General features: G+C 39.2%; 2 protein-coding genes across 3 annotated transcripts in view; both read left to right on the top strand.

Moving 5' to 3' along the window:
* Window positions 1-11291, top strand: part of LOC311072984 (uncharacterized protein) — a 1552487-nt gene that overhangs the window by 80957 nt on the left and 1460239 nt on the right. The gene's annotated exons all lie outside the window — the stretch shown is intronic.
* LOC311072936 (polycomb protein SCMH1) overlaps window positions 1-11291 on the top strand; it is a 34572-nt gene that overhangs the window by 20503 nt on the left and 2778 nt on the right. Inside the window, exons 8-14 of one of the 2 annotated variants that reach the window (XM_084098308.1) lie at window positions 638-930; window positions 1750-1876; window positions 3323-3526; window positions 5855-6016; window positions 8645-8773; window positions 9559-9774; window positions 10312-10469. In XM_084098308.1, the coding sequence (XP_083954434.1) occupies window positions 638-930; window positions 1750-1876; window positions 3323-3526; window positions 5855-6016; window positions 8645-8773; window positions 9559-9774; window positions 10312-10469 (1289 nt within the window). The remainder of the gene's footprint in view (window positions 1-637; window positions 931-1749; window positions 1877-3322; window positions 3527-5854; window positions 6017-8644; window positions 8774-9558; window positions 9775-10311; window positions 10470-11291) is intronic. The other variant, XM_084098307.1, reaches the window with a different exon arrangement.

Genomic DNA, 11291 nt, shown 5'->3' with positions numbered 1-11291 from the left:
GCGTGTGTGTGTGAGACGCCCTCTGGTGTTCAGATGGATATGTGGTGCGTTTGCGTGTGTGAGACGCCCTCTGGTGTTCAGATGTGTGCATGTGTGTGTGTGACGCCCTCTGGTGTTCAGATGGATATGTGGTGCGTGTGTGTGTGTGACGCCCTCTGGTGTTCAGATGGATATGTGGTGCGTGTGTGTGTGTGACGCCCTCTGGTGTTCAGATGGATATGTGGTGCGTGTGTGAGACGCCCTCTGGTGTTCAGATGTGTGCGTGTGTGTGTGTGAGACGCCCTCTGGTGTTCAGATGGATATGTGGTGCGTGTGTGTGTGTGACGCCCTCTGGTGTTCAGATGGATATGTGGTGCGTGTGTGTGTGTGACGCCCTCTGGTGTTCAGATGGATATGTGGTGCGTGTGTGACGCCCTCTGGTGTTCAGATGTGTGTGTGTGTGTGTGTGTGACGCCCTCTGGTGTTCAGATGGAGCATTTACTACCGATCAGCCGCTGCACTGACAAACTGCGCATAAAATAATCTACTTTAAACTTTATGGAAATTCGTTGTGGAAATCCCTAGTTTTTGTTAATAATAACTTTGGTCTAATGTAACTTTTATTCGTATTATTTTAATTTTTCTTTATTTTTTGCAGTCACCGTTCCAAAACCGGGTCCTACACCTTCCTCGTCCTCAAACCCCAAACCGCCCCGGCGCACCATGCCGTCTCCGTACCGGCTGCCGACTCCTCTTCCTCAACTCCCCGTGAGGAAGGGCATCAGGGGCCGGCGGCCCAAGAGCGAGACCATCGCGCTTCTGAAAGCTCTGGCCGCCTCCACCTCGGCCCAGGACACAGAAGACCCAGGAGCTGCCACGCCCCAAACCACACCCATCTCCCAGCATCCCCTGCGCCCGTACAAGAAGAGGGGACCAAAACCAGGCAGCAAGGTAGCATTAAACGAGTTCTGTGTGTATTCACGAAAGGACTGTCATGGTCTTGCTTTTTATTTATTACTTAAAGCTCACTTGAAGTTCTTCAATACCACACCAAAAACTACTAGCGTAACTGATAAAGTTCGAACATTATTAAAAACAAATGAACAGTCAGTAATAAAATAAGAACAAATACACAAATTACAAGCAGAGATGAATACTAAATAACACATTTACAAAATCTAACAGTAGTATTCAGGTCCAGAAATGAATAATTAAGCCTAAATGTAAAATAACACTATTTGTTCACTGTACTAATTAAATATAGTTTCATCTTTGTTAAAGCTGCATGTTGTTGTTTTATTAATATTAATGACACAGACAACAGTAGGAATATTAGGCTGCCGTCACTTTAAGACCGAATGCACTGACACACATCCGGTTTCTTTCTCAACTGTTCACTTCATAACCGAGAGAATGCTAGCCGAGCCGTATTTAGACATCATTTTGTGTTTGTATGTCCATTCAAGGGCAAGGAAACGCGAGAGAGGAATCAATTCTGTGTTCGAGCGCTATCTAAAACGCACCTCTATTTTCGCCTCTTTTTCCGCGTTTTAAATTTTTGAATGTGTAAATTGGCAAGACAAAACACATCCAAAGTATTAAGTTTCACTCTATGATGGTTAAATTTAACAGTTAATCCGCGAATCACGTGCGTGCCGAACCGTGGGGCAGCTGGTCCGTACTGATCACCTGCGATCCATTGCACCCCTATGTTGTGGAGGGTGTCATTCAGTGAAATACTGAAGTTTATCGTGTGTTTCTGTTTCTCAGAGGAAGTCCAGACTCCTTCAGAGCTCCATGTCTATCTCAGCCAGCTCAGACTCCAGGGTTCCCATGACTCGCATGCCCAGCGATGGACTCTCTTCTCTGGGATCCCCGTCATCTGTGGTGTCTACTGGTATCAAATACAGCTTCTAATATCCCGTATGCTGGCACACAGGGGAACATCTGACGTCTGATCTGTATAGTTAGTTTATATATCCACAATAATCAAACTATATAACTACAATAATTATACTACATAATTATACTACATAGCCACGATGATTGGATTATACTGAATAGACTATGTAACTAAAGTAATCAGACTACAAAACCACAGTGAGCAGAACATATGACCATAATAATCAGATTATATAACCATAATAAATAGGCTATATACAGTAACTGCAGTAATCAGACTGTAACCATTTTAATTATCAGACCATACAACCATAATAATCTAACTATATAGATCCACTGTGATCAGACTATATAACTACAGTAATCCCACTACATAACCATATTGTAAATAGATTATATACTGGAACTGCAGTAATCAGAGTAACCACAACTGTCAGACCATACAACCATAAAATCAGACTATATAACTACAACAATCAGACTAGATAACCTTAATAATCAGACTACTACACTCATCAGACCTTTAATCAGACTACATATCTATAATAATCAACTTATATAGCCACAGTAATTTAAGAGTAATCATGCAGTAATCAGACTACATAACCAAATAAATCTTATAGTGTGGCAGTGGTGTATAACGGCAATGACTTTATTTTGACTATATAGTCAGACTATATAGTAATGTCATAATGTGATTGAGACTTTCTAACCAAAATAATCACTATGAAAATCATCTTACATAATCATAATAAAAATTTGTTTTAACTAGGGGTGTAACGATACAGTCATGTCACGATTCGATACATATCACGATACTGAACTCGATATTATTGATATTAATAATCATTGAAATTAATAATACGATATTATTGCAATACTCTAAAACATATGATAAATTTGGATTTACATTGTGTGTGTAAATGAATAGGCTTGGATTTGGTGCTGAAACCCAAAGCACAGGACAATAGAGACGCCAGAATAAACATATTGATGATTCTGAAGCTGAAAATACAGATTTATTTTAGACGAATATGCTTGCACTCTGTCACTAACTAGATATATTTAAAATAATATAGGCCACTTTTTTCTGGTAGCATAAGATATTTGGCATTATCAGGACCCACAAATATTCCCCCATTGCATTATTATACATTATATTCAACATGATATATAGTAGTTTAAAGTAGGACTGACACTAAAACTCTAAAAAATAGCATTTTTTCTCACATCAGAATTTTTTAACTATCCATGATACATATTGATGCATTTTTGTATTGCTATATTTTGTGACACGATATATATTGTTACACCCCTAGTTTTAACCAGACTAACCATATGGTTTCAGCCATGTGGATGGTGAGGTTAATAAAGCTTTAACGCAGTAGATCTGAATGTTTCAGTACAGTAGTGTTTACACACGCATGTCTGTGTCTATCAGTGTGTGTGTACGTGAAGAAGCACGGGAACTGCGGGCCGCATCTGGACCGTAAGCAGGTTCAGCGACTGCCGGATCACTTCGGGCCCGAGGCGGTGAATCTGGTTCTGCAGAAGACGGTTCAGGCCTGTCTGGATTGTGCGTACCAACCCAAAGTGCTTCTGGGATGCCTTCAGAGCCAAGGGGGCGGAGGAGAGGTGGTCAGAGGTACACACTCTTCAGAGTTCAGAAACAGTGACACTAGCCGCGTTTCCATTACAGATTTGCACAGAACTTTTGCGTTATTTTCTTAGGGTACGTTTAACACGACATGCTTAAAACGGAGAAGTTTTTCCTTCGAGTTTTCCGCGTACAGACGACACCATTGTCAAAACGATCCCCGTTCACACGGATCCGCCAAAACGACTAAAAACCCTGTATTCTGCAGCCAGGCCAGTAGATGGCGATGAAACACTATAGACTGAACACGTGATATGCATGTGCATGCGTTTTTGCTGTTTACACGGAGACCGTTTTCAAAAACTTGCACTTTGAAACCCGTTTTCAGGCAACCAAAACGCTTTACGTTTTTATTTGAAAACGTTGTCGTGTAAACAGCCCCTAAATGTCGATAAAAAACTATTGCGAAATGATGGCGTTTCCGTTAACTGATGTTATGTGACTAAAACGTACGATAAGTCATTCCAACTATCAAGGCGACGGATGTTTATAAATTTACATATATCCCAGCCTCCGCGCTAGACATTATTATTATTGGAAGGAGACGTAGGCGTGTATCCAAGCGTTAATGGCAAGGAAATCCCCTTATTTTTTTTATAGTTTCTGGGTGATTCTCCCTCATATCTGCTTCAAGCTCTTGATCAATTCTGGCATTTATTTTTTTGGTTAGAATCCAGTATTCCCATGATACTTTTGTGTTTTATGAGTTTAATGAAGAGCTCGGTCTCGTCTTTTGTCCAAACACACCGCTCCATCTATGTCAGGTGACTGTAAATGCGGAAAAACTGTTTCCATTGCAGTTTTGCGAAATATTCCTTTTTCGAATTGCCTGAAAAAACACCTCATGCGAGCGTAAAAAGGTTTTTGCGATAAATTTGAGTTTTTGCGAAATTGACGTGTTTCCATTGGGCGAATTTTCAATTCGCAATTTCAATTTGCGCAGTTTGAAGGGTAATGGAAACGCGGCTACAGATATAGAGAATAACTCCTACTGGATGTGCTCAAACAGCAACGTTACACACTGAAGAATAGGGCTGGGTATCGAGTTCGATACTTTTTAGGCACTGACCGAATTGCCTCGATACCATGGAGTATCAAAAAATGTTGTTCGGTACCAAATTTCAATACCCGAGGGGTTAATCTTGTCAAAGTCAGTGAAACAATAAGCATGCAGCATGTATGATGTGCCCAAATCCAGAGGCATCAAGGAAAAACACTAGTTTACGCCGGCTTGATGGCCGTGATATGAACTGACAGAGACATGCAGAACATGCAGGATTCATATTTAAATAGTCCTTTTTTATTAGATTAATATTCTCACTTTGACAACATTTCATTTGAGAGAAACTATCATCACATCACAGAAGGAGGTCTACACGGCAACCCGTCAAAATAAAAGTCTGGTTTAACTTAAAGAAACTGCAATAGAAATATATTACTCTTGTACAGTATAATGTAATACTACTACTACTACTACTACTAATAATAATAATAATACAACTATTATTAAAACAAATTGTCTTCCACGTTATAATTTTAATAACTTTTGTGTAGCACTTGTTTGCCAAAAAATTAAAGGGCTTGTTTAATTTTCATTTAAATTAAAAGATAAATTGTTTTACGCCTTTATTTGATTACCAGAAAAGTTTAAATACACAACAAAGAATTTAAAAAAAAGAATAATTCATAGGCCCTTATTATTAAATTAATAAATTAAGTTGTTTTTATGAATTCAATTTATTATATATGTTTTTGATTAAACCATTAAAATGAAATATAGACAAAATAAAACGGAAATCACAGAACTGGGTAAAAAATAAAATGGAATTTGAAGAAGAAAAAAAACAATGTAACTTTTGTTAAACTGTAAACTGCTGTTATATTGAACAATTTTCATGATTTCAGTTAATTACACATGCTTTTTGAATAATAAAGTTTAATATAACCATCAAAAAAAAAAAAATGGAATCCAGAAAAATTAAAACGGGAAAAACGGAATTAACTCACATTAAACTAGGTTATGTAAAGTGAGCTTATCCTTCAGGTTGGCTGCATTAACAATTTAGCTTTCTTGTTTTTCCCCTCTTCACATTAATATTACAGCCTCTGCTATAACATTATCTGGTTATAAAATTGGTATTGAAAAAAGTATCGTTCAGGTGACGGTATCGAAGTCATGGTTTTGGTATCAACATTTTCTTTGAACAATACCCAGCCCTACTAAAGAAAGATGAACGTGTAATAAAGCATAATTGATTTTCAAGCACTCCCAGTAAAGGCGTACTGTTGTGTGTGTGTGTGTGTGTGTGTGTCTAGTCCGAACAGATGGTGGGACGCGGTTGGTGAAGCTGCCGTCAGCGTCCAGTGCCGGGTGTGTGTTACGCTTCCTGGAACTGGTGTGTCGACACCTGCAGTGTGATAATCTGTTCAGCAGTCAACCGTTCAGTCCACACAGCAACTATGAGCGCGCTAAATCAGGTGCGTTTATGACCTCTACATCCTGATGTCTGAGGATATGATCTGTCACTCCAGCTCTATGTAACCTTTTCACTTTTTCAGCCTGTTATTTTACTTTGAAATGTGCGTTTCCGTGTTGGAAAGTCTGGTTTTGTTTTGGTCTGTGATACTGCACGTTGCCAGTTTGCCAATTTTCCTGTTGTGTGCCTCAAACTGGCAACCCGTGAGCGTCGAGTCTGACACCGTGTCCAAACCACAGGGTTTCCGCGGGGGGCATTAAAAAGCATTAAAAGTCATTAAATGGATTTTGCGATAATTAAGGCCTTAAATGGCATTAAAAAGCATTAAATTGTAATCCTACAGGCATTAAAATCGTTTTGAAGAAAATTTTATATAATCAATTTATTTGAATATAGCCTTCATAATTAACAATTTTTATTTGCTGTCACAAAATATGTACGTTAGTGTGATAAAAACACGCGGAACCAGTTTGGGGATTGCCTCCGGCCGGAGCAAAATTGCTGTGATGCGGAGATGACGCGGGCATTTTGAACAGCAGGAACAGGAATAAAACTAGACCAGAAAAATGGGAAAGTGCAAGGAAGACAAACAGTTTAGGACATGGTTGCAGTCCGATGGTGGTCAAAATAAAGAAGGATTTTGCAGCGTTTGTAAAAAGGTATTTAAGTTGGGTAGCAACAATGGGAATCAACGCCGTAAAATCTCATATGCAGTCTGACAGCCACAAATCGACGGAAAAAGGATATATAAAATATCCGTGGTTAGTCATGGGTCGTGTATGGCATTAAAAAAAAAAAAGGCATTAAAATGCCATTAAATTTAAATTGAAGATACCTGCAGAAACCCTGAAACCAGACGTGATTTGTTAAGATTCCAGCGACAAATAATGTGTCTGTCCACACTAGACGCGACTGCGATATGCGTCAAAATCAATCAAAACCCACAGCCAATCAGAACAGCGTGTGGGCGGAGTCAGCCAATCAGAACAGCGTGTGGGCGGAGTAGGCCAATCAGAACAGTGTGTGGGCGGAGTCAGACAATCAGAACAGTGTGTGGGTGGAGTCAGCCAATCAGAACAGCGTGTGGGCGGAGTCAGCCAATCAGAACAGTGTGTGGGTGGAGTCAGCCAATCAGAACAGTGTGTGGGCGGAGTCAGCCAATCAGAACAGTGTGTGGGCGGAGTCTCGTGGCACCAGAGAGTAATCTTGATGGCACTTGCAAAAAAATGGATAAGTCGCTACATAATCAAATTCATAAATATTACACCATTTAAACATTATTAAAATACATAGGCTGAGTTACTAAAACAATCTTTGTCAAATAATACACTTGTTTGTTCACAGTTTGAACGTTCTTGTTTTCATTTGTTTAATTTCAAGATCTGAGGTGAATTATCCACTGTTGCTTTTACAGCCACAAAGCTGGAGCACTAAATGATGTTCAGAGTCACATTACACGCTTTTAACATTAACCCTTAAAAAATAATAAAAGCACATAAAATAAAAACTAATTAAAAATATGAATAAATACTATAAAGGTATATAAATGATACTAAAAACTAATAAAAATGACAAAAGCACATAAAATTATGAAAATGAAAACTGAAAATATGTTTAAATATTAATAAATAATATAATGATATATAAAAAATACTAACTTAAAAAGCATTATTTATATACTATTCTATTATTAATTGTTAATATTTAATAATAGAATAGTATATAAATAATCCTAAAAACTAATAAAAATGACAAAAGCACAAAATAAAATTACTAAAACTTAAACTGAGATTACAATGAAAACTAAAAAATATATAATAAAAGCTCATTTAAAGTATTAATAAATATTAGAAAGGCATACAATACTTAAATGCCGCTTCAAAACCCTTTTGTCTTGGTTTCGACGCAGTGCTGAATTGTCATGTTGTGTGTGTGTCCAGTTAAACGGTTGTGATGTTGTGTGTGTGCAGTTAAATGGTTGTGTTGTGTGTGTGTGCAGTGCTGAGTTGTGATGTTGTGTGTGTGCAGTTAAATGGTTGTGTTGTGTGTGTGTGTGTGTGCAGCTCTGAGTTGTGATGTTGTGTGTGTGTGCAGCTCTGAGTTGTGATGTTGTGTGTGTGCAGCTCTGAGTTGTGATGTTGTGTGTGTGTGCAGCTCTGAGTTGTGATGTTGTGTGTGCAGCTCTGAGTTGTGATGTTGTGTGTGTGTGCAGCTCTGAGTTGTGATGTTGTGTGTGTGTGTGTGCAGCTCTGAGTTGTAATGTTGTGTGTGTACAGCTCTGAGTTGTGATGTTGTGTGTGTGTGTGTGTGTGTGTGTGCAGTAATGAGTTGTGATGTTGTGTGTGTGTGTGTGTGTGTGTGCAGTGCTGAGTTGTGATGTTGTGTGTGTGTGTGTGTGTGTGTGTGTGTGTGTGTGTGTGTGCGTGCAGAGTTGTGATGTTGTGTGTGTGTGTGTGTGTGTGTGTGTGTGTGTGTGCAGTGCTGAGTTGCGATGTTGTGTGTGTGTGCGCAGTGCTGAGTTGTGATGTTGTGTGTGTGTGTGTGTGTGTGTGCAGTGCTGAGTTGCGATGTTGTGTGTGTGTGCGCAGTGCTGAATTGTGATGTTGTGTGTGTGTGTGTGTGTGTGCAGTGAAGGAGGAGCTGCTGTCGGACGGGCCGTCTCTGATCAGGGCAGTGAAGAGGATCTCCAGAGAGTCTCCACCGTACTGCGCTCCTCTCTCCCCGAAACTCCTTCACACAGACACACACCCCTCAGAAGGTACAGCACTCCACACACACCACACAGACACACACCCCTCAGAAGGTACAGCGCTTCACACACCCAAAATGTCCTCATAAATCACGTATTTTCCCGAGTGTCCTCATTTGCAGGTGTGTTATCATAAAAATGTCCTCAGTTGTCATGAAAACAAGTACACACACACACACACACACACACCCACACCCCTCAGAAGGTACAGCGCTTCACACACACACACACCCCTCAGAAGGTACAGCGCTTCACACACACACACACACACACACACACACACCCCTCAGAAGGTACAGCACTTCACACACACAGAAACAACAAATAAATAAAAATAAATAAATTGCTGGAATACATACAGAAGTTTTACAAAATACACAGACAAACAACAATATGGACAGATGAAGAAAAACAAAAAGGTAAAGAAAAGAAAGACCTTATAATTTGAAATATATGTCCTTTGGGGGTGTTGAGTGTTTTAAGGTATTCAGTACTTTAACATCTCTTACCCTTTCTCTCGTCCTCCCAATCCTCCAAACAATAACAATAATAATATAGATTATTACAGGTCCATCACATGATAAACGTACTGAACTCTGCTATCTCTAAAACCTTTGAAAGGCGGCAAATTCAAAATCAAGATTAATGACCATCAACACTGCATAAAGTTGATTGATTGCAATTTTAATTCGGTGATACAGTAGTTTGTTAAACTGAATTTCTATTGATTTATGAGGAAAATGTGTATGTTTGTGCGTGGTGTGTGTGTGCGGTGTGTGTGTGTGTGTGTGCAGCCGAGACTCATCCCCCAGAGGAGAACGGGTTACTGAAGGAGCAGCGCTTCATGGACTCCGCCTCCAACTCCATGACGCCCCGCCCACAAACCCTGAGAAGCACCTCCGAATACCAATCAGCACCCAGCAGCCCGTATTACCATGGCAACAGGCCCCCTCTACGGCGACAGGCCTCCAACCCCCCTCCTCACACACACACACACAGGCGCGTGGAGGGTGAGCGTTTCTGTGTGAAGCTGTCAGACTCACTCATTCATTCACTCATTTGTTTTGACTCACCTGATCCAGGGTTTCCTAAAGTATGGTTTGTGAGTTGATGAAAGCAAATAATTCAATATGTGTATATATATATATATATATATATATATATATATATATATATATATATATATATATATATATATATATATATATATATATATAAATAAATAATTGGTTAAACCATAAAAATGTTAATAATTCTAATTATATAAATAAATCTATTGAAATTATTATAATTAGTAAAGTTATAAAAATGCAAATCAGATTAGATAAATAAATCAAATTATATAAATAATTATTGTAAATAATAATTAGAAAAATCATAACACCTAAATAATTATAATTACATAAAAAAATCAAATATATATATTTATGTATATATAAATACTGAACTTGCGCCCATAGTTGGCTAGCGCTGCTTTCGGGAAACACACCCCAGGCTGAAGGAACTGCATTATCTGCTGATCAAGTGCATGTTCCCTGTGTCTCCAGCAGCGAGCTCGACCACGGGTCCCGAGGCGGTGGAGCGGGACCTTCCCAGAACCCCCGGCAGGAGCCCGTCGTCCTGGTCCATAGAGGAAGTGATGCAGTTCGTGTGTGACGCGGATCCCGCAGCCCTCGCCCCGCACGCTGAGCTCTTCAGAAAACACGTCAGTGAATCACTGAGACACACACACACACACACACACACACACGCTTTTACATCGGACTCTAAATCAGCCAGTGTGAGGGAGAGCGGGAACATCATCTGTGTTTAGACTTCACCGGCAAGATACACACACACACACCGTCTGGACAGACTCACAGCTGTGAGAAACGAAGTAACAGCGCTACTAAATCAGATCCATTTTTTTATTTTTTTGTACTTTATTATATTTAAATACTGAGAATGCTTGAATTAAAGTGCCTCGTTATGCTTTTTCGAATATTACCCTTCATGCAGTGTGTTATAAACAGTGTTGGGGAAGGTTACTTTTAAAAGGAATGCATTACAATATGGCGTTACTTTTTATGATAAGTAATGCGTTACGTTACTTTTGCGTTACTTTTCCTCACCTGGACTGGGCTTGCTTGTTTTTTTAATAACAACAAAAAAAGTTATATTTTTGGCAAATGTTAAGGCCCTTACACACCAAAAGTGAAGTGAATAAGCCTCAGGCTGAAGGAAATGCATATTTACTCCTGTCCAGTAGAGGGCGCCGCTCAAACAAACCTTTCAGCTTCTGCAGATCAAAGAACAATAGGAGACAGGAGAAGGAAGTTCAACACTCTTATTTCTAAATCTAATCTAAAGTAAGTTTTGCTTATTAGTATGGTTGAATTAGATCATTGAAGGTCAGCAGCAAAGACATTGGTTAATAAAGTGAGATTAAATGCAAAAAGTATATTTGTGTAATTTAATATAGTTCTGCGCAAAATTCTGGTATTGCATTTCACTGTTTTTAATCATTTTGAGGAATACTGAATGTTTT

This window comes from Abramis brama (genome assembly GCF_963993115.1).
Source record: "Abramis brama genome assembly, chromosome: 22".
NCBI classification, from domain to species: Eukaryota; Metazoa; Chordata; class Actinopteri; order Cypriniformes; family Leuciscidae; genus Abramis; species Abramis brama.
The sequence above is the reverse complement of the archived record's forward strand: the minus strand, read 5'-3'. Positions and strand labels throughout refer to the sequence as shown.